The sequence below is a fragment of the Chrysochloris asiatica genome, unplaced genomic scaffold (genome assembly GCF_000296735.1).
Source record: "Chrysochloris asiatica unplaced genomic scaffold, ChrAsi1.0 scaffold00246, whole genome shotgun sequence".
NCBI lineage: Eukaryota > Metazoa > Chordata > Mammalia > Afrosoricida > Chrysochloridae > Chrysochloris > Chrysochloris asiatica.
The window spans coordinates 2,491,705-2,514,466 of record NW_006408764.1 but is presented as its reverse complement, the minus strand read 5'-3'; the positions used below and the strand labels follow the sequence as shown (position 1 = coordinate 2,514,466).

At 43.9% G+C, this 22,762-nt stretch overlaps 1 protein-coding gene across 1 annotated transcript in view; it reads left to right on the top strand.

Annotated features, from left to right (window-relative positions):
* BSN (bassoon presynaptic cytomatrix protein) overlaps window positions 1-22,762 on the top strand; it is a 168,550-nt gene that overhangs the window by 103,005 nt on the left and 42,783 nt on the right. The window contains exon 2 of the mRNA XM_006873599.1: window positions 12,223-12,631. Within this exon, the coding sequence (XP_006873661.1) occupies window positions 12,223-12,631 (409 nt within the window). The remainder of the gene's footprint in view (window positions 1-12,222; window positions 12,632-22,762) is intronic.

Genomic DNA, 22,762 nt, shown 5'->3' with positions numbered 1-22,762 from the left:
TATATATATAAGTTACATCTCTCATTTTAAGAAATGCAATTCCTTTATATCATCAGTACCTATCACAGGACCTGGAATCAGTCCAAGAGTCAGTAAGCAAAGGTTCATTTAATCAAATAGTAGGAATTTACACTTGTTTTCAGTATCAAACTTCTTTATCTTCATCTGATCGAGTTCTGTTCAGCTAGTCATCCAAGCTAGGTCAAATGGGTACTATTTGCAAGTTTTGGAGTTCTCTCATGCCTCCCCCACTTAAGACCAAGCTGACTGCTTCACCCTCAGCTGTAGTCCTCAGTGGCTAGTTCTCTGTGTCCATGGACTCAGGGCTCAGGAGGTCACATGTTTCCCTAAACTTTAGATCAGCCCGCTCTTCCTCTTCTCTCACTCATCTCAAGGTCAATGGGTGTCAATGGAACATGACCAAACTCAGCCCATGTCTTCATTGCTTCATTTTGCCCACTTCCAGTCACAAGTAGACCAGGGCAGTCACAAGCAAGCATAGTAGGCTGCTCGTGGGTTCCCATTGAATTTTAGTCTTAGAAGGGAGTTTACCCTGATTGCCTGACTTTTCTTGCCTTGATGGCTCCAAGGCAAACACCTTGCTTGATATTTTAACAGTCAGACAGTATACTTTTTTTTCTGTTGGTTTTTCTTTCAAGAAGTATCTTCTGTTCCTCTAACTGTTCCAGTTTGGTCTGTGTGTCTTTTTAAGTAGGACTGTATCACCTTAGAAGGTTCTGGGTGGGGCTCAGGTTTCCACCTAAGGCTCCCTACTCCACAAATGATTAACAAAATTTCTATTTCTCAGGGCAAATTCGAATTCCCCTTTTAGCTAATCCAGTCAGTTATAGGCTGAAGATGGGCTAACCAGCTTTCTGTAATCACAATTCCCAATATCCTTGTCTATCACACTGAAATGTCTGTTTTACAATACTAGACAGGAGAAACCAATATCCACAAGACAGCCATGCCCCATAACATTATTTCCCCTACTTTACCCATTCAAACTGTGTCCTGATCCCTGTGTCACAGAGCACTGTTGTTCCAAGGTTGTGTGGTGGTGGTGGTGTGCGGTGGAGTGAGTTCCAACTCATAGTGACCCTACATAGGGTTCCGAGGCTGTAAATCTTTACAGGAGCAGAAAACCTCATCTTTGTCTAATGGAATGGCTGGTAGTTTCAAACTGCTGACCTTGAGGTTAGCAGCCCAACTCGTAACTAGTATGCTACCAGAGCTCTTTAAGGTTGTGAATACATCACTAGTTACCTCTATCCCATTGAGCCCATGCAGCCTCCCTAAGTGTTCTTCTACCATCTTGCCTCTTCTTTTATGTTGCCCTCTCCCTCCTTGTATATTGCCTTCCCCATCATTTGAGCTATCATGTGCCTACCTCCCTCTCACCCCTGGTAACCATCAAAGAATTTTCCTTTTAGTATGGAAATCTTTTCTTAATCTTTTACAATAATGGTCTTATGCAATTTTTAACCTTTTGTGACTGACTCTCTGGTAGCGTAGTGGTTACGAATCGGGCTGTGAACTGCAAGGTCAGCAGTCCGAAACTACCAGCTGTTCTTCTGGAGAAAGATGAGGCGTTCTGCTCCCTTAAAGATTTACAGCCTTGGAAGCCCTGTACAGGGTCGCTATGAGTTGGAACCGACTCCATGGCACACAGCCATCCATCAGCCAAATTCACCCAGCATAATGTCCTCAAGGTTCATTCATGTTACAAGGTGTTTTGCAGCTTCATTGTTATTCTTCAAGGCAGCGTAGTATTTTGTTGTGTGTATGTACCAAAGCTTGTTTATCCATTCTTCCACTAATGGTCACTTAGGCTGTCTCCATATTTTTGCTATTGTGACTAGTTCTGCGATGAACATTAGTGTGCAAAAATACCAGTTGTGTTCTAGGATCTGTGTCTTCTCCCTCTTTCTTTTGTTAGATTTGCCAGTGCTTTATCAATTTGATTAATCCTTTCAAAGAACCGGTTTCTTATCTTGTTGATTTGTTCCATTGTTTTTCTGGTTTTTATTTCATTTATTTCTGCTGTAATCGTTATTATTTCTTTTCTTTTGGTGATTGTAGATTTACTCTGCTGGTCTTTTTCTAATTGTTGGAGATGTTGTGTTAATGTGTTGATTTTGGATCTTTCTTCTTTTTGGATGTTTGCATTTATTGCTATAAATTGCCCTCTTGGCACTGCTTTTGCTGCATTGCAAATGTTTTGCTATGTTGTGTTTTCGTTCTCATTTGTTTTGAGAAATTTTTAAATTTAACTTTTATTTGTTCTACTATCTAATAGCTTTTAAGCAGGATGTTATTCAGTTTCCATGTATTTGATTTTATTTCCTTGATCTTTCTGTAGTTGGTTTGTATTTTTATAGCTTTGTGATCTGAGAAGATGCTTTGTAGTATTTTGATGTTTTAAAATTTATTGAGACTTGTTTTGTGGCCTAACATATGGTCTATTATGGAGAATGTTTTGTGTTCACTGGAAAAGAATGTGTATTGTGTTGTTGCCGGGTTGAATGCTCTGTACACATCTATAAGGTCAAGGTGGTTGGTTGTGTTGTTTAGTTCCTCTGTGTCTTTGCTGAGTTTCTTTCTTGGTTGTTCTGTCTTTTTTTGAAAGTGGTGTATTAAAATCTTCCAGTATTATTGTAGATTTGTCTATTTCTTTCTTCAATTCTATTAGGGTTTGATTCATGTATTTTGGGGCTCTTTCATTGGGAGCATAGATATTTATTATGGTTATGTCCTCTTGTTCAAGTGACCCTTTAATCACGAGATAATGTTCTTCTTTGTCTATGCTGGTTATTGCCTTAGAATTTATTTTATCAGAGATTAATATTGCCACTCTTACTTATTTTTTATAGCAATTAGCTTGGTATATTTTTTCCATCTTTTAATTTTTAGTCTATTTCTGTCTTTGTGAGGTGTGTCTTTTGTAAACAGCCTATTGAAGGATCCTGTTTTCTTATCCATTCTGCTACTCTCTGTCTCTTGATTGGTGTATTGAATCCATTGATGTTCAGTGTAATTATTGGTAAGTATGGATTCATTGTTGTCATTATGCTGTTGGTCTTTTTGTGCTGCTGCAGGTTTCTTGGTTCTGCATGCTTTCCTGTGCTGAGTTCATTTATGTGTGTGCTTTTTCTTGTCAGTTTCTTCATAGTTTTAATGTTCCCAAAATCTTGGATTTTCCTTTCCTTTGATGTGGAGATGTATAAAGTTTCTTTGAGGTTACCCTGTACTTTATTCATTTCTTCTTCATTTAAAAATAGTCTGTTGTATACTGAAATCTACCTGACCTCCTCGCCACCTGGATCTCTGTTACTATACTTTCCCCTTCTTTCATTTTGTAGTTGTCCTGATCCTAGACTCACATCCCAGATCCCCCATTTTTTAGTCTTGTAGTTTTGTTCCGCTCAGGGCTCTTCAATATCTGGACAGAGTTCTGGGTGGTGTTGCCATATATGTCAGTCTGTGGTTGTTGTCTTCTCTTATTGGTTCTCAGTCCAAAGAACCCTTTAGTATGTTTTGAAGCACCAGCTTGGCTTTTACAAAATCCCTTAATTTCTGTTTATCCTGAAATGTTCTGATTTTACCATTATATTTCATTGATAGCTTTGCTAGGTATATGATTCTTGGTTGGCCATTTTTGCTTTCAGTTTTGTATCTGTCTCCTCACTGCCTTCTTGCCTATGTGGTTTCTGCTGAGAAATCAGAGCTTAATCTTATTGGTTTTCCTTTGTAGATAACATTCCTTTTTTCCTAGCTGTTTTCAGGATTCTTTCTTTGTCTTTGATTTTGCAGAGTTTGATCATGATATGTCTTGGTGATTTTCTTTTGGGGTCTGTCCTGCCTTGGGTTTGTTCAGCTTCTTGAATGCTTATCTTCTCGTGTTTCAAGATGTTAGGGAAATTTTCCTCCAGCTTCTTTTTGACTATCTTTTGTGTGGTTTCTTGTCTTTTCTTGTTTTGGAATTCCAGTCACCTCTAGGTTATTCCTCTTCATGTCGTTCCACATGAATCTTAGGTTTACTTCAGATTTTTCAGTTCTTTTTTCTGCTTGTTCTTCTGTCTTAGCAGTATTGAGAAATTTATCTTCAAGTTTGCTAATTCTGGCTTCTATTGCTTTAATTATACTCCTTTGCCCTTTCAGTGTTTTGTCCATTTATGATATTTTAGTATTGATCATATGGACATCTGTTTGCAAGTTTTGTATTGTCTCCAGTGCTATACCTATTTTGCTTGATTGTTCCTACAGTGCTTTTAAAACTTCTTTCTTATTTTTCCTCAACTTTTCTATGGAACATTTGGATGACCCCAATATCATTCTCCTGATTTATTTTTCAGTTAGTTCCAAAGCCTCTTCACCCTCAAACACATTTTCTGGCTCTCCCTTTAGTTGTTTGTTTGAGCTACTCTGTCTTGTTTCTACATAAGAGCAGAGATCTGCTTTTTCAGCATTATGGTGTCATATTTATATTAATTAGATGAATGTATATTGGTGTATTCTTAAGTACTTATCTAATCACTGTTCATACAGCTCAATTCAGAGTGCAGGTGTTGGTTGTGGATGCTGCTGCTCTGGTGTATAGTAGCTGGTATCAACTATTACACAAGTGGTGGAGTTTTAGAGGATGTATTTGTAGCTTGGCTTTATGGCTGCAAATGCTATCTCCTGTCAGGTGAGGCAAGAAGAGAAAGTGCTCCCACAACATAGAAGGAGGACCAAAAAAACAAGACTAAAAATGAAAGTCATAAAAGCCCAGAAAAAGCAATATAAAGACAGTTAAACTGGAAAAAGCAATAAATAAATAAAAGCTAATGATAATAACATAAAATAATAAAACACAGCCACAAAGCAGCAATGGGAAAATAAGACTAATTCTTTAGCACCACCTAATAATGGACTCTTGGAAGGACTGGTGTAGCACTGTGGGTTAATGCACCAGACTGCAAAGTCGTTTGAACTGCAAGGTCGGCAGTTCAAGTTCACCAGCTGCTCCTCAGAAACCCTATACAAGGTCGCTGTGGATTGGAATCAACTCAATGGCTCTTAACAACAACAATGGACTCTTGGAGCCCTGGTATGGCACTGTGGGTTAATGTGCGCGACTGCAAAGTTGGTTTGAACCACAAGGTTGGTGGTTCAAGCTTACCAACCACTCCTTGGAAACCCTATGCCTTCAAAGCCGCTTGAGAAATTTTACCATGTTCCGGCTGTGCCTCTCTGATTTAGCACCCGCTTTGTCCCTACTCTCTTCCTACCCCTTCTTTTCGCTCTTCCCCTCAAGTACATTCAGCTCTTAGTGAGCTCTAGCCCACAGCTGGCCATACCCAATTTGGAAGAGACTGCTGGTGCCAGCTCTTTCTGTTGTCTCCTTCCCCTTCGATTCTGTGCCCAGCTGCAGGATTCGCATGGTGCAGAACCGTCACTGGGGGTGTCTACTCATACAGGTCTTACCTCTGGTCACCAAAGAGGAAATGAGTAGGAAGAGAAAAAGAAAAGAAGGTAAAAGAAATTAATAATACTCACATCTTTGTTTCTGTAAATTGCCAGCAGGTTTCTGCAATGGGAGTGCTCTCTTGTCCCTCAATCTGTTCAGTCCTGTTCAAAATACTTGCGATGGGTCACATTGGCCACCCCAAATCAGAAGTCACCTCTTTTCTTACTTCTGTTCCTAATCTTTCTCCTGGTAAGCACTCAGTATACTTATTTATCCCTTTATTTGAAGCTCAGAGTTCCAGGACCATCCTCTGAATCTGTTTCATCTGATTTTCCATATTTTTTCTGAAGAGGGTCTACACAGACTCTGTCTAGACTACCATCAGGCCCAGCCTCTCAGATCAGTAAATATTTGTGAATGACTGAATGCCCAATACTTGAATGAATGGATGAATGTGAATGAAGTCATTTTCTCTGTGAATCATTTAGTGTTGTTGGACAAGTTCTAGGTTAAGTGGTAATAACTAAATGATGACATTGACCCATTCAGCCTCACTTTAGGAGTGTACTGTATTGTTCGTGCATCTTTCTCTTCACTCTACTCATATATGCTTATTGAGTACTCACTTGATCCAGCCAAGCATGGCGCTTGATCCTGGGGATATATTGTAGTGTAAAATGGTCAGAAACTTCTTAGGAAGCTTCCACTTAAACTGCTTTTCAAGGAAAAAGAATTCAAGGAACCCAAATCACAGTGTCTGTCATTCCTCTACAGCTACACTCTGCTTATCCATAGAAGTAGCATGGAGCAGTGGTTAAAGGCATGGTTTGGTGACCTGGATGTTGGAATCCCAGTTGTAAGATATGACACCCTTGTAAACTACTTAACATCTATGTGCAGCTGTCTCTGTAAAATGGATTTGCTATGAGGCTTAAAGGAGTTACAGTTGGTCCTTGAAAAACACGGAGGTTAGAGGTGCTAATCCCCTTCCCTCCACACACAGTAAAAAATCTGCATATAACTTCTGTCTCCCCGAAATGTAACTACTAATAGCCTATTGTTATTCAGCCTTGGCCTCCTTTTATGGTTCTATAAGATCAGCACTGGATTTCAAACGACAAGGTTGGTAGTTTCAAACCAACCAGCTACTCCTCTGAAACCATATACAGGGTCACTGTGAGTCGGAACCAACTCAATAGCACTTAACCGCAACAACAAATGAAGTTTTACTGATAACATAAAATGCTGACTAGCACATCTGTGGGGGATTATCTTTTTTTTTAAAAAGATTTTATTGTGAATTGAGTGAGTGAAGGTTTACAGGGCAGCTCATCAGTTTTACATTCAGAAAACCATTGTAATGATTACAATCCCCTCCACGCTTCCTTAACCAACAGTATTTACCTCTATTACCTTTTTTGTTGTTGTGGTTTTTGATGTACACATACTACATTGTAAGTATATATTTGTTTAAATGTCCCAGGGGCACATTTTGCAAGCCAGCCTCCTCCCCGAAGGCACACTGCCTTTCTCAGTCCTTGGGCCTATAGTCCACTGCTGCTCTGTCTGTCTATGCCATTGCCTCTGCCACCATCTCTGTTGTTGCTACTTTTCTGGTTAGGATCTCTTGCTCCTCCCTTGTTCTTTTCTCTTGGTGGTCCTAGGGTCCTCTGTTTCTGAAATGACAGATTAACTGTTACACGTCTTCTACATTTACAGTTGTGACAATCGCCATTAGACCTGATAACAATCATTCACAATTGAATCTTAAAATCTGACTCCCCTAATCATCAGACCCATCTGGACAGAGGAATATCATTCATCAGTATTTCTATCTTACTACCCTCATTCTGATGCTAAGAGCTCTCATGAAAGCTTTTAAGCTAGCCACTTTGTGCCTCTATAGCCCCGAAGGGGATTATCTTTTTATTACATTTTCCACGAACTTTTTGAAGTCCCCTTGTGTTTTGTATATTAAATGTATTATATATTGGATCCACATAAAAGCTATATTTTCACTATGAGATGAAAAGGTATTTCACAGAAAGTGCAAGGTTTTTGTACCTGTTATAGCTACAGTGATGGCTTCACGAATTCCCTTTTCTTTTTTTTTTTTTTTTTTATAATGATTCTTACACTGGATTCCTTAATCTTGAAACAGTGGGCAACCACAGCTGCAGACTCTAATCTACAGAACGTATTAAACAATTCAACTTCTTGTAATGTATTAACTGTTCTCTGCTTTTTGGAACACTTTCGTATTACCAGTGGCACTTTGTATGGCTCCAATGGTGCTATCCAAGACTTAATGGTATTGCAGTAACACCATGAAAAATATGCAAAAACTACAAGAGATCACTTTTTACTGAAATACACACTTTACTGAAGATATGACTTGCTCATGTGGAGATGAGTGCCACATAACATTAAAAATTTTCACATATAAGTGGACTTGTGCAGTCCAAACCCATGTTGTTCAAAGGTCCACTGTAATATGTATAATATGTGACAGGTACTTAGCATGTGATTGAGCCCATGGTGAGGGCCCAGTCCATGTCACTGGTGCTGTAGTTAGCAGAGCATTCTATGAGGTAGGGCTGGGATGGGACTAGTGGCCAGGGAGAACCCAGGTGTTATCATCTGTAGTTCTTTCCAACGTAAGATCAGATCCAAGGAAGGGCCTAGTATCTTTTCAGGCATATTTATTTATTCATATTCGTATTTATTCAACTCTCAAACACTTTGGGGCCATATTTTATTATCTGAGTCATGATATGTCTATAGTTCATCCATTCAGGAAACACATAATGAGTTTCCAGTGTGAGCTAGGCATTATGCTAGGCACTAGGACACAATTGTTAATAAAGCACATAGAGGCAGTGCCCTCAGAAAGATGGCAAGCTAATGCAGGGATTACAGACAGCACGAAAAATCAATAAATACGGTACGCACTGAGCGAGAAGATGCTCAGTGCCATGGAGAACAAAGGCAGGAAGACAAAAGCTGCAGTTTTAAGTAGGATGGTCACGGAATGTATCCCTGAAAAAATGCCACAAAGGCGTGAGGGAGCATGTACCAGCAGAAAGGTGCAGCAAGTGCAAATGCCCAGAGGCATAAATAGACCTGGCATAAGTGAGGCAGAAAATAGTGGGAAATGAAGCCAGAGGGAAAAAAGCCAATTCTCATGGAACTTCGCCAGCCTTTGTAAAACCTTTGTCTTTTCCTTTGGAAGAAGAACAGGCCATTGGAAGGTTTAAGCAGCAGAGCAATGTGATCAGACTTATGCATTTTAAAGGATCATCTAGCTATTGTGTAGAGAGAAGACTATAGAGAGACAAGAGTGGAAGAAAGAGTGACAGTTGTTTTGACTAAATTGGGTAAGGAAGCAGTGAGAAGTGGTCAGACTCTGAAGCTTACAGGGTTTGCTGGTGGATTAACATGGAATGAGAGAGGAAGAAAGGAGTCAAGGATGACTGTAAGGGAGGACAGTGGCAGGAGCATGTTTGGAAGAAGATTAAGGACTCACCTTGGACATGTCAAGTTTGAGATGCCTACAAGACACCTCAGTGAAGATGTGAAGTTGGCAGTTAAATAAGTCTGGAGTTCAAGGAGGGGTCTACGCTAGAAATACATTTTGGTAGTTGTCAGTGGGAGATAGGATTTAAAGTTTTGAGGCTAAGAAGCCTTGAGACTTAGGGACTGAGTATACTAAGGAAAGCCAGTTGGCACAAACTCTGAGACATGGGTCCTTTAATATAAGAGGTGGGAATCTGGGATTGGAAGATGAGGAAGAATCTGTAAAAGAGATTAGAAAGATGTGGACAGATGAAAGAAGGAGCTTGGTTTCAAAAAGCCAAGTGGAGAACTTGTTTGTTTCAGGAAAGAGAGAGTACTGAGCGATATTGAATGCTACTATGGTCATGTGAGGTGAAGAAGTGACTGTTGGATTTGGCAATATGGTGACTGTGACCTATCTCCTCCATCCTGTTGGAGTGGATTGAGAGAGGGAGAGGAACAGAAGGCAGAGAAAATCCTTTCAAGGAATTTTTTTTGTAAAGAAGAGCAGTGAAATGGGACAGTAACTGAAGAGGGTCAAACTTGTTTTTTGTAGTTTGGGGAAGCGTGTTTGTATGATCATTAAAATGATCCAATAGAGAAGGAAATGGATACTAGGAGAGAGGAGAATTTGTAAAGGTGAGAAGTGGGTCTTAAGAACAGAAGGCAGACAGACACGCATCAGGAGACAGAAGCTGGGAGGCAGTGAAAGTGCAAGTTCTCTATTTCAGTTATGGGTGACAGTGAAGAGATGGGAGATGTTAGATGCTTTGTGTGTTAGTTTCTTAGGGCTGCAGTTAAAAATAACACAAACTGGTGGCTTAAAAAATCAGACATTTATTCTCTCACAGTTCTAGAAGCCAGGAGTCCTACATCAAGGTGCCAGCAGGACCATGCTCTCTCTGAAGCTCTAGGGGAGGAATCCATCCTTACCTCTTCTAGCTTTTGTGGTCTCACGAGTTCCTTGACTTATAAATATGTCATTCTAATTCTGCATCCATCTTTAGATGCCATCTTCTCTTTATGTCTGTCTTTTCTAAGGACACCAGTTATATTGGATTAGGGTCCACCTTACTCCAGCATGACCTCGTGTTAATTAATTATATCTGCAAAGACTCTTATTTCTCAGTAAGGTCCACATTCACAGGTACCATATCTTTTTGGAGACACAAGTCAACCTCATAATACTTGAGGACCAAGGACAAGGTATGAGGAACCATCCAGGAGGATGGGAGGGTGAGGGCCCATGGACAGGTAGTGGGGTCTCCACAGGGTGTCACTGTGGCCACTGTGTGGTGTGTACACATAGTGGATATATCAGGCCTTTGAGCCAGAAACATTGCCCTAACAGTGCAGACTGTCAGGTGTGTGTTATTTGTTCACCCACAGTCCCCACCAAGTTGAAAATTAACAATCTTGGATCCCTAATTGTCACATAAAATATTTCCCAAAAAAACTATACTTTGATGCAATGTTGAATTGAAAAGTCATTGTGTACACAAAAGGTTGCCTGTTATTTACCAGGTAATACAAATACAGTGAAAATTGCTACATTTCCTAGAAGAAACTATAGACCTTACACAGCCTGGGGGTGGTGCTGCTGCAATCATGTTATAAAGGCTGGATGGAGATGGTCACCGCAGTGCTGGTCCTAATGGCTAGTGATGAAGATGGCCTAGAGGGGTTAGTCTTAGATTCTGGTTGTTTACTGAAGAAGCAAATGTCTGGGCTGTGATTGGATGGTTTATGTTGTTTGATGACAGAAATGTCTGATGGAGATTTAATACAGTGTGTACTTTTTCCAGAAATGTTATTAGAACAAGGCTGTGTCTCTCTACCAGCATTTCCTCAGAAAGGAGAAAGAATGGCATGGAGTGTCTTGAAGTGGGGCTCCCTGCTGGCTTTATCATGGGTCTGACACCCCCTCAGAGATAGGTTTGGCCTCCCTAGATGAGCTTCTGGCCTCCCTTCTGAAATGGCTTACCCTAAAATACCTGACTTGTTAGCTCTTGAATCTTTCTGGCAAGAAGACAGCCTTTATCTGGGGTCAGCAAACTTAACAACCCCTTCTGTCAGACCCTGCAAAGGACTAGGACACTGGGCAGAAGGGACCAGGGTGTGCCCTGCCCCAGGCAGCTGTACATGCCTCTGAGTGGCTCTCAGGCTGCTCTGTCTCCTGTGATTCAGCATGCACCCAAATGAATACAGACTGAAATAAGGGCAGTAAGCAAAACTTTCAAGGAAACAATATAAAGCAGTACCTCTGGCATTTTGTGCTCAGCCTCTTTCAAATTGGAAAAAAGGAAAATTGACAGAAGTGAACTAAGTTGGGTCAAAGGAGAAGGAATATAAGGGAACCAAATTTCAGTTTGTCGGTTTGCCTTCTGCTTCATCAGACTACCCAATTCTGCTGGTTCCTCTGGGTGGAGGAGGAGGGAAACACATTGAATTTTCCTTGGTAGTTTTCAAGGGCTAGGTCTCAGACATCTGACTAATCTTGTACAAGCAGAAAAGTAACAGTTCATCACATCTTGATGGACTTTGTCTGGCATCAAGCCTGCTGAAGGGATGCCAGAGGACAGTTTTGTTGTGCTCTGGCAGGCCCCTGCTGGGGACAGCATTAGCTAGTCATTTAGATGTACCCTATCCCAGCTCTTTAGTGTCATCCTATGAAAGGGACACACCAGGCTGTAACAGATCTACCTGGGCAATGGTTCTGACTTTGGCTGCATGTTGGACTCACCAAGGTAGGAAAAAATAATAATGCCACAGTCCCACCCTCACAGATTCTGCTGTAATTTGTTTGGAGTATGATCTGGGTGTCAGAGTTTTAAAAATCACCCTAGGTTTTTCTAATGTGTAGGTTTCAGTCTTGGTAATCAAATTGTGCTTCACCTGGAGGTTTCTTAAAAATACAAAATCTTGGACCCGACTCCAGAGCTGCTGCATCAGAACCTGCAGTTTGTCAGGGTGCAAGAGGAGACACTTGTAATCCTGCCACACATCCTAATGTGGAGGGTTCAAGTGGGAGACATTTGTCAGGGCTCAGCATGGGGCATAGTCAGCACTCAGCAAATGGAGGCTATAGTGGTGCCACTGGGCAGGAGTGGGGAGGTGATAGGACTTGGCAGGGTCACCCAACTTGGTAGAGGGCTCTGCAAGCTGCTTCTTTAAGATGTGTCTCTAACGCACAGTCATTTTCAATGTCATTTCAGCGTATCCAGGAGACTGGACCCTAAGGAGCCCCTGGGTAGCCAGAGAGCAGCTTCTCCAACCCCGAAGCAGGCTTCTGCTACTGTTCCTGGCCGCGAGAGCCCCCGGGAGGCAAGGGTACAGGGCCCAGCAGGCCAGGAGACTGATGGTCCTCGAAGGATGCTGCAGGTAGACAGCAGGACGCAGAGATCAGGGCGATCCCCTTCGGTGTCACCGGACAGAGGCAGCACCCCCACATCACCGTACTCCGTCCCCCAGATCGCCCCCCTTCCTAGCAGCACCCTATGTCCAATATGCAAGACCTCAGACCTCACGTCGACCCCCAGCCAGCCAAACTTCAACACCTGCACCCAGTGTCACAACAAGGTCTGCAACCAGTGCGGGTTCAACCCTAATCCTCACCTTACACAGGTAACTACCCTCTGCGCTGCCTCCCCACCTCCCACTGCTCCATCTCTATGTCTCTCCTGGTTCACTCTGCCTTTTCCACCAACTCTCCTTTCCTGATCATTTTCCTTGCCACCAGTTCCCGTGTCTTCCTGGGAGTATGTCCTGGCTCCTAGATGCGGGCCTCAGACTTCCTGGGGGATTATTACACCCCATGTAAGCTTGGGCAGAGCCTCAGGTAATGAGTGGAAGATGCTTTTTGACTTGGGAAAATGGACTTGGATAGGGCCAAAGACAGTCTTATCAGACAACTTTTCCCCATGAATGCCATAAGGGTTCAAATGGAGGCATATTTCTTTGGTGCCACGTCTGCTTCTGTTGCTGACTTTGGGCCCTGGGAGGGAATGCTGGTGAGGGAACCATAGTTTTAGGGGTGGCAGGAGAATTCTTTCCAGCTGGGTTCTGGGAAGCTTCTCATGAGGTCTTCATCTTCAGTTTGCTAAGGCCTGAGGTGGCAGAGAAGCCACTCATCCCCAGAGATTTTGGGGTAGAATAAAGACCCAGGCCAGGGGTCATGCACTCACCCAGTGTGGCATTCACCAAGAGACCACTGCAGGGCCATTTCTATGAGATTGGTGTCTTACCTTCCCCAGAGGAACCTGGGTCCATAGCCCTATAGCTGCCTTTGTTCAGGGTACTTTGAGTTGCTGTGGACATCTAGTCAAACCTCTAGAAGCTGTCTTTAGTGACCTGGAGGTTGGAGTCTCCAAGCCTGAATGCATTAGATGCCTTTGAAATTAACTGAGCAGGGTTTCTGGCTTCCTCCCTTTCCTCAAGGGTGACCCATAGAAGCCACTGAGTCACCCTCTGGGGCTCTGCCATTAGGATGGAGAGGGATTGACTGTAGGTACCAATGTAGCCACCTTGGATCACAAGGGTGGGGGATGAGTGAGAATAATTATTCACAGGTCGGGGTCTATTTGTGACATGAGGTGTGCTGTGGGTGTGGGATGTGTGCTTTGCAAGGAGGTAAGTGTGAGATTCCAAGGAAGGAGCTTCTGGTGTGGGGAGATGACTCAGTGCATTTGGAGTTGCTCCTGGAGTGTGGGGGCTTTCTGAGGAGGCGTACAGGCTCGTGATTAGTACATCTGTGATTAGAAACAGGCCCATCTCTACATTGATCAGTTAGGTAAGTGTTTATTGTTCATATTGAGAAGAAAAGTGTGATTAAAGCAAGGGAAGCTCACCTGTGTTTCTGCCAATGAGAACCGAAGCGCTGGGCCTAACTGGAGCAGGAAGGGTTGTCAGGCAGCCCATATTGCTGTGGGGTGACCCTGCTTATGTTAGTCTTACCCCTCTGGGTTCCCGATTCTCTGAGATACTCCCTGAGCTGCATGACCTACACAGCACTGAGTGGGGTGGGCACAGGTCAAAGGAGAGCCATACATGGCAGCATCAGTCTCCTGGTGGACATCGTAGCCCTTGTCACACTACAAATTCCACTTTCAGGCTTACCCAAGCCCAAGCCCTTTAGTGAGTTGGGAAGGGAGCCAGTTTGGCTGTGCTTGGAAGAACAACAGAGTGGGAGGACCTTGGAGACACTCAGACCATCTGCCTCATTGTGTTGGGAGGAAGCTAAGAATTAAGGTCAAGAGGAAACAGAGGCCTCAAACTTACTGCAGATTCAGTGTTTAGGGAAGAGCAGACCTCTCAGCCAAGTACTTTAGGAAAATTCTAGACTAGACAAATGACATGGTACTTTGATGTGAGGCTTCTCAGGGCCTTCAACATCCAGAACTCCAAGACATGGCAGTAGCCAACAGCCTTTCACAGACAGCTTTAGGAGCTGGTATTCTATGACACCCAGTTTGCAAAACATTGACAGAGCCCATTTTCCAAGTTCTCACCTGGTAGATGCCCTTTTCTGCTGGGGTTTCCCAGTGAAACATTTTCTTTCAGTGGTTTTCTCATCAAAGAAAAGAAAAAAGTCCTTGGCACATTTTCCTAAGGGGCTATAAAGATTAATTCTTGAGGTGAAGCAGTTGTCCTTTGTGATTATGCCAAGAGCAGATTCACCTTCCTGCTCATATTCGTATGAGATGAGAAAACATAGGTTTTGCTTATACACTTACTGATACATCCATTCTGGTTAAGCCACATCTGCCCTGGCCGCCTCTCACTCAACATACTCCTATTTGATGTCATGTCAGCCAAGAAGGCTGTTTCTAAGATTGTTTTGGTGTTTCTGGAGGAAGCTTCTGTTTGGCCTGAAGCTCTGCAAGAGGCTGTCCCTGAAGGCAGTAGTGGCTCCAGCACTCACTTCCTTTTTAGGTTTCTTACTTCCCAGGAGTGGCCCAACTAAAATGGAAAAGGGTAGAGATGCTGCCACTTTCAGAACATATGTAGTCACTGGGGAGCATCCCAGGGGCTCTGTCCCACTACCTGTAACTGCTAATGTGGTATAATGCTGAGCCCTGGGCTCCTGTATCCTGCCTTCAAGATCACCAATGTCAACAGGATACATTGCTTCTCAGCCTCCCACTGAATAGAGGGAGAGTGAGCAGGGCCACACAAGTAACAAGGAAGGCTCCAGGGCCTCTCTGAGATGGCTAATGAAGCTGTTCTTAGATCTTTGGAACTAGGACCCTAGAAAATGGGACTTTTTGTGTGTGTGCCACATTGACTTGTAACTAAAGTTACAAACCCATTTAAGATTGTGATGGAACTGTTGTTCGGAATGGCTGCCTGAGAACAAATGAGCATAAAGGAGGGCAAGAACTTGGCACTAGTAGGCCAGTGGTCGCCAGGACTCGTTATTTTTTTGTCTCGTGATATTTTCTGTCATGATATCTGTCAGTGTCTTATTAATTTAGCTAGGTCCTGCTAACCAGAAAACAGGTCTGGAGCTAAGAATCACATATGGGTAGAATAGTTAGCCTCACTTGAGAAGAAGTAATGCCAGAGATCTGGAATCACTGATTTTTTTGGCCCACCAGCCAAAAGAGCTTCTCCTGCTGGCTGCAGGGCTGTGAGATAGGTATAGCACTCACATAGACATGGCACCTGCCCAGGTTGGCAGGTACTTTGTGAGTTCCTGATAGCCTGGATCACAAAGACTGCATGAGGATTGGGGAAGGAATACTCCTTGTTTGCAGAAGGAAAGGACAGTGAGTTTTGGAAAGTATTGGCTTTGTTCAGGGTTATTCTATGGCAGGGGTAGGGAACGTCTGGCCAAATCATTTGGTCTGACCCTGCCAAGGCAACCTCAGTTCCAGCCATCACATTCTTGTTGTTAAGTGCCCTCCAGTTGGGTGTCCGATTCATAGCGACCTTGTATAGGGTTTCCAAGAAGCGGCTGATGAGTTTGAACCACTGACCTTGTAGTTCAAACCATATTACACGTCACCAGGACTTCAGCCATCACATCAGGAGTGAGTTAATTAAATATTTGACCAAATATAGCAGGCTGATTTTCAATTAATTTGATAATTCTATATGGCTAGCAAATGATGTTACAAATTTTGGTAGAAAAAAGGTTTCCCACCCCTGCTCTAGGGAGACGAACCAAAAGTGGCTAGTCTCCCATTTTCCCTACTAAGTACTCCCAGTCTCAGCTTCCACATCCATAGTCCATTTTTGCTTAGGCTAAGGATGGCATGGAAAGAAATGATTCTGTCCCAAAAACTCTTCGTGATAGAGGCTGTTTCTTCCTGTAGTTGCTTATTTCTGATAGCTTGTTCCTGATGACCTGTTTGAAATCACAGTAAAAGGCTGGGGCTTTCATCATTTCCCAAACATTTCCTGCCACCCAAAATGAGCCTCCCTGTGAGATGCACTAATAACAGGAATTCAGAGGTGTGACTGTTATCAAGTAAGAGCATTTATTGTTTAGTAATGGGTGGCGTAGTGGTTACAAATCAGGCTGCTAATCTCACAGTCGGCAGTTCGAAACTACCAGCTGTTCCACGGGAGAACGATGAGGCTTTCTGTTCCCGTAAAGATTTACAGCCTCGGAAACCCTGTACAGGGTCACTATAAGTTGGAACCAACTCCACGGCATATAACAACAAACATAAAATGGGTTGAAGGCAGGAAGATTGTTCTCCTCTCCCCGGTATATGACTTCTTGGGAAAGTTAGCCCTATTAAACTTCCTGAACCTCAGATTTCTCTGAAGGAGAAGCGGGGTTTAGAGATTGGCCTCTTTGGCTTTGCTGATACCCCATGCCTGCTCAGGCCTGTTAGTCCCTTTCTCCAACCTTCAGTGATCAACATTCGGGCCTGCCATCTCTTTCTCCACTGAGAGGGAGGCCTCTCTTTTGTTACTTGGAGACAAGGTGTGTCCATGTGCCGGCTAGGTCAGGGGTGGGAAGGCCATGGTTAGGGTGGACAGTGGGGATGGAGTGAACGATTGGAGAATATGAGCAGTGGCCTGGTTCTGACATAGCCAGTCTCCACCCCTACTCAGAGCAGCCCCAGCAGCACATCTTGACTTGGAACTCCTCCAGATTGAACCCACCCTCAGCCCAGGGACGGTTTCACAGGAATAAGTGTTGTGCAGTGAAAGGGCAGACTACATGCCTGTGCTTCCAAGCCAGAGTCCTCCCACAGCATTGATTGAAGTGAGGCTGCAGCCTGTAGCTGGGAGACCTACCTTCTGCCCAGGTGGGGAATGGTAGGACTGCCCCCTTCCCTAGCCTGCCAGATCCAGACAGCCCATCTGCCTCCCACCTCCCTTGCTATAATCAGACTCACTTATCAGCTCCTCTAAGATGATACAGAGAGTGAGTATCGTCTTCCATCACCTAGTCGATGGTTTGGCCTTTGCTGAGACTAAACTAAGGTCCTTAACCCACTGCGCCTCCCCCCCCGCCTCCCAATGGCAAGTCTTGGGCCTAAGCAGTTACCCAAGGTGGATGGCACAGAAAAGAGAGGGAAGCAACACAAGGGCTCTGAGCCTTTCGTCTGCTGCCTGCATCCCACTCTTTTCCTGCAAGGGCAGGGGTGCCAGATGGCCCGGGGGTGGTGCTGCAAGTGCAGCATGAATTCCTCCTCTGCCCATTGCCACCAGCCTCACCCCCTTCCCTTTTCTCTCTCTTGGCCACCCTGCTGCCTGGACCAGGGAGGAGCAAGAAACAGGTGTTGCGCCAAGAAGTGACAAAGTTGTTCTCCTTGCTAGGTCCAGGAGGAGATGTCTGCATAGGTGTCCTCTTTCCTCCCTACCTCCAAACAAAACGAAAGTGATTCTTTAGGCAGCTGGCCTTTGGGACGCCTTTCTCCCTCCCACCATATGTCTAATCCTTGAACAGTTTGCCTTGCAGTAGCCACCTTGACTCAAGCAACCCCCAAGTCAATAGGAAAATGTTTGCCAAGCTTCAGTTAACCCTGTGGCAGCCAGCCCTGCTATGAGTCCATGCTCCTTGGCTACAGACCTTCTGGGACCACAGTAGGGTGGAGGCCAGAGCCAGGGGGTCACATGTGGAAGAGGCAGCCTTGCTGGAGTGGGGGCTGCTTCACAGCAGGAACAATGAAGCATGGAATCTAACTTTTAGCTGTGAAAGAGGGCTGCAAAGTTATCTAAGAATGAATATAAAATTAATTTGGAACAGAACATATGAAAATTGATTCCTAAAGCATGTGCTTCTGTGTGTAAGGGCAAAGGGAAAAGAATGAAAAGAGAATGGAGTAAAAATGAAAGATTGTTATTAAGTGCCATCAAGTTGGTTTCATAGCGACCCTGTATAGAGTTTCTGAGGAGCAGCTGGTGGGTTTGAACCACCGACCTTGCAGTTCAAACCGACCTTGCGGTCCAGTGCTGATCCTACAGCATTACACCAAGACTCAAAAAAATGGAAGATTGAGAAAAAGAAAGTGGGGACTGGGGAGAAGGGGATGAAGGCAGAAAAAGGAGGTGATAGTCAGAAGCAGAGGAAAAGGAAAGCTTATTAAAATAGCCAGTTGATTTTGCTATTCCTGCTGTTCATTTAACTTCACCAGTTAAGAACTTGGCTACTAACTGAAAGGTTAGTGATTTGAACTTATCCAGAAGCTTCTGGGGAGAAAGACCTGGCAATTTGCTTCTGTAAAGATTGCAGCCTATCTGACCCAGCAATTTCCCTACTTGGTATTTACCCACAAGAAATACAAGCCATAACACGAGTAGATATATCGACACCAATGTTCATAGCAGCACTATTTACAATAGCAAAAAAATGGAGACAACCAAAATACCCATCAACTGAAGAATGGATAAACAAACTGTGGTATATGCACACAGTGGAATACTAGCTACCTTGAAGAATAACAAGGAAGCTGCAAGCCATCGCATAACATGGATGAACCTTGAGGACATTATGCTGAGTGAACTTAGTCAGTCACAAAAGGAGAAATACTGCATAAGACCATTATTGTAAAAGACTAGGAAAAAGAACCCACCCAAAAGAGGGGGAAAAAAATCTATATATATGTAAGTGCTGATCACTGGTATGTATGAGATGAGAGTCGGAGAGGGAAAGAAAGAACACATGGTAGGGAATAGACACAGGAAAGCCTGTGACCTGGGGGGTGGGGGTGGCTGGCAATACATAAGAAAGGGGAGGGGAAAAAGAAGAACAAGGTGGATGTGAGAATGGTTGGGTAGGCTGGCATGGGCTAGGTGAGACTGAGGTATATGACGATGTATGCACAACCTTGGTATAACAGGGCTTCAGGATACAGAGATTGAGGCATGGCTTGAAAGGGGAAAAGAAGGGAATAATGTTATGATACTTGGCTGTCTTTTGAATCTTGGTCTCCCTTGCCTACCATTATGAAATAGACACTTGGAGGGCGGGGGAGCCAGAAACATCACAACAGAAAACATGCAAGCCCGTCTTCAGCCTATAACTGACTGAAATACCTTGGGGGGATGGAAACTACCCAGACCCAAAATGGGGGTGGGGGGACACTATAAAGGCAAGAAGTGACTGGCTTGCAAGCTTTCAAGATGGAGCCTAGTTCCAGACGGGGCAGGGATGGGCAGAACCTCCACTGAATGATTTCCAAACTGTTGGGACCAGGCTTAGGAAAAGAAATGGGGATAAGACTCTTGTGGTACACAGTGAATACCTGCTGCCAGGACTAACTGTGAGGGTCGGAAATGTAGAGGCAGATTTTTTTGTTTTTTTCTCGGCAAAAGGAGGAGATTGATTTTGCAGCCCAGGAGCAGCGGCCCTTGGGACCATCAAGTGAGAAGAACAGAAAGTGTGACCCTACCCAGAGAGGCAGTGAGGCCAGGCGTGGAGACAGAGATGATGGCGTGGACAGATGCAGTGGCTGGGGACATGGGACTTAGGGAGGGAGAGGAGCTGTTGGCTGCCAGCCAGGGGGGCAGGCCTATGGGGTGTATCCTTTGGTTATTTGATGATGCATGGAGGGGATTGTAATCATTGCAATGAAATGATATATGATAGGATGAATGTGAAGCTGAAGTGGGACAAAGGCAAATAATGATGTATGCACAACCTTGGAACAACAGGGCTCTGGGATACAGAAATTGAGACATGGATTGAATGGGGAAAAGGGGGGGAATACTGTTAATACACTTGGCTGTCTTTTGAATCTTGGTTTCTCTGGTGTACCACTATAAAATAGACACTGGAGGGGAAGAGAAAGGAATAACCAGAAATACCACCATAGAAAGCTTGTAAGTCCATCTTCTGCCTATAACTGATTGGAATACCTAAAATGGGGCTACAACGTGCCCAGTGAAGGAGGCTTCCTGTGGAACCTCTACATTACACAAGACCATAGGTGGAATCCTAAACAGCATCCAGAATCCTCTGAGGGGAAATTTCCACTTGAAAGGACAAGCAGACCAGCCTGGAGCGGCCAAAAGAACAGAAGATACTCCCTGAAAGAAAGATTGACAGGAAAAATACAAAACAATATTTGCAGATTTACTGATTACTACAAGAACAAACAAGTGACTTGCCCAGGAGACATCAAGGCAAGTGGTCTCGTCCCCCTCAGGGCAAACCCACTTCTAAGACTAAGACTCAATGGGAATACACACTCTGATTGGTGACCACATTTGCCACCGATAAAGGGAAGTGAGGGAAAAGCAGCAATGAAGCTGAGAGCTGAGCCCTACAAAGCTCAATAGACTCCTGTGAACCTGGATCGAGACCTGGTTGACCAGCAGTGTGGCAAGTCCAGGGGCCTTTTGGATCCAGAGTCAGTGACATAGACACAGAGGACTAGAGTGAAGAGTGAAACATCCAGCTGATAAGAGAGGGCACATGCATAAGTATACCCACACTTGCAGATAATACCCACTTGACCTGGCTTCAATGACTGGATGATCAGAGCTCAACCAGAAGAAGAAAGAAGGGGGAAAAAAGAATCATCTGATACAATTTGATGAACTTGACATACATCTATGAAAGCAGTAGCTCAAAAGAGGGAACAAATCTTCACAGCGAGGCTCATTCCCACCCCCTCCGCACAAGGAGATGACAGGGATGGGCGACTTGGACATTGGCTACCCAGAATAGGGGTGCTACAGAGGCAAGAAGTGTCTGGCTTACAAGCTTTCAAGAGGGAACCTAGATCCAGAGGGCGTGGAGCAAGGTAGAATCACCACTGAGTAGTATCCATTCTGTCTAGTTGGGGCTGATGAAAGGAGATGTGGATAGGTCTCTTGCGATACAATAGCGAATGATTGTTATCAGGACTGATTGTAAGGAAATGTAAAGGTAGACATTTTGTGGCAAAGGGAGGGAAATGATTAACTTTGCAGTCTAGGAGCAGCGGTTCTATACATCAAGTGAGAAGAGCGGAGAACGGAACCCTACCCAGAGAAGCAGTGATGCCAGGGATGGAGGCAGAGACGATGACGTGGGGAGATGGAGCGGCTGGGGACTTTGAACCCAGAGAGGAAGAGGGGCTGTGTATGGGCAACCGGGGGTCAGCTTGTGGGGTATACCCTTTGGTTGGTGGATGATGCATGGAGGGGATTGTAACCATGGCAAGGAAACGATATACGACAGGATCAGTGTGAAGCTAATATCTTCCCATGTAAACTATCACATAATTCACAGTAAAGCATTAAAAAAAAATAATAATTAAAAAAAAAAAAGGTTGCAGCCTATGAAGTCATATGGGGCAGTTCTACTCTGTGACTTGGGGTCACCATGAGTTAAAAATTGATTTGACAGTACCTAACAACAACAACTATTCATTTAGTCCTCCTTTTGCCTGGACAGGCTTGCTTATATCCACTTAGTCAGAGGGTGCCCTCTCTTCTTCCTTTCCTTCCCTCTACAAAAGCTTTCTGAATTCTTATAATAGCCAGGAACTGCCCTAGATTGTAGAGAACTCAGCAGAACTGAAGCAGATATGACACCACCCAGCTCCTGTGGATCCTTCAGGCCCTTGGAGGAGGCAGCCCTTCCACTAATGACCATACAAACAAATGTACAGTCATACCTGGGGTCAGGGCTGAGGAGGAAGGTTGAGGGTTTGGTATTATTCTGTGATAGGACTTTCAGGGGCTTCTTTTGAGGAGGCAATATTAGGCAGCAGGATGTTAGAAAAGAATTGGACAAAAGACAGGCAGAGACAGGGTATGCCTGAGGAAGCTGCTGTAAGAGTCCGGGAGCAAACCAGGGCCAAGGCTGCTAGGGTGCCAGAAGTCAAGACCAGATCTAGCTGGGTTGTCTGGGGTCTTTAGGTTTTTTTGTATGGTGGCACTGAGGTCAGATTTGCATTTAAAAACTCTTCTGAGTGGTTGTATTACATGGTGAATGTAATTAATGTCACTGAATTGTACACAAAAATAGTTGAAATGGCTAACCCCATTTTTTAATTATTATTATTTTTTAATGAGGGCCAGGAGTCCGAGGTAGTAGGGATGGTAGTGAAGGTAGTGGAAAGCTGAAACAGATTCCTGGTATATTTTGGAGACTAAACAGACAGGTAAGGGATAGAAATGGAGAATCTTTATTTATGAGTTGTGTCAAGTTGAAAGTGCCTATGAGACACCCAGTATGCTGACAAGTCTAAGATCCTGGGACACAGAAGATAGGTCTAGACTGGAGAACTTCATCTGGGATTCATAAGCCTATACCGACACTTAAGGGGCCTGTCTTAGTTTCTTGTTGTTGTTGTTAAGTGC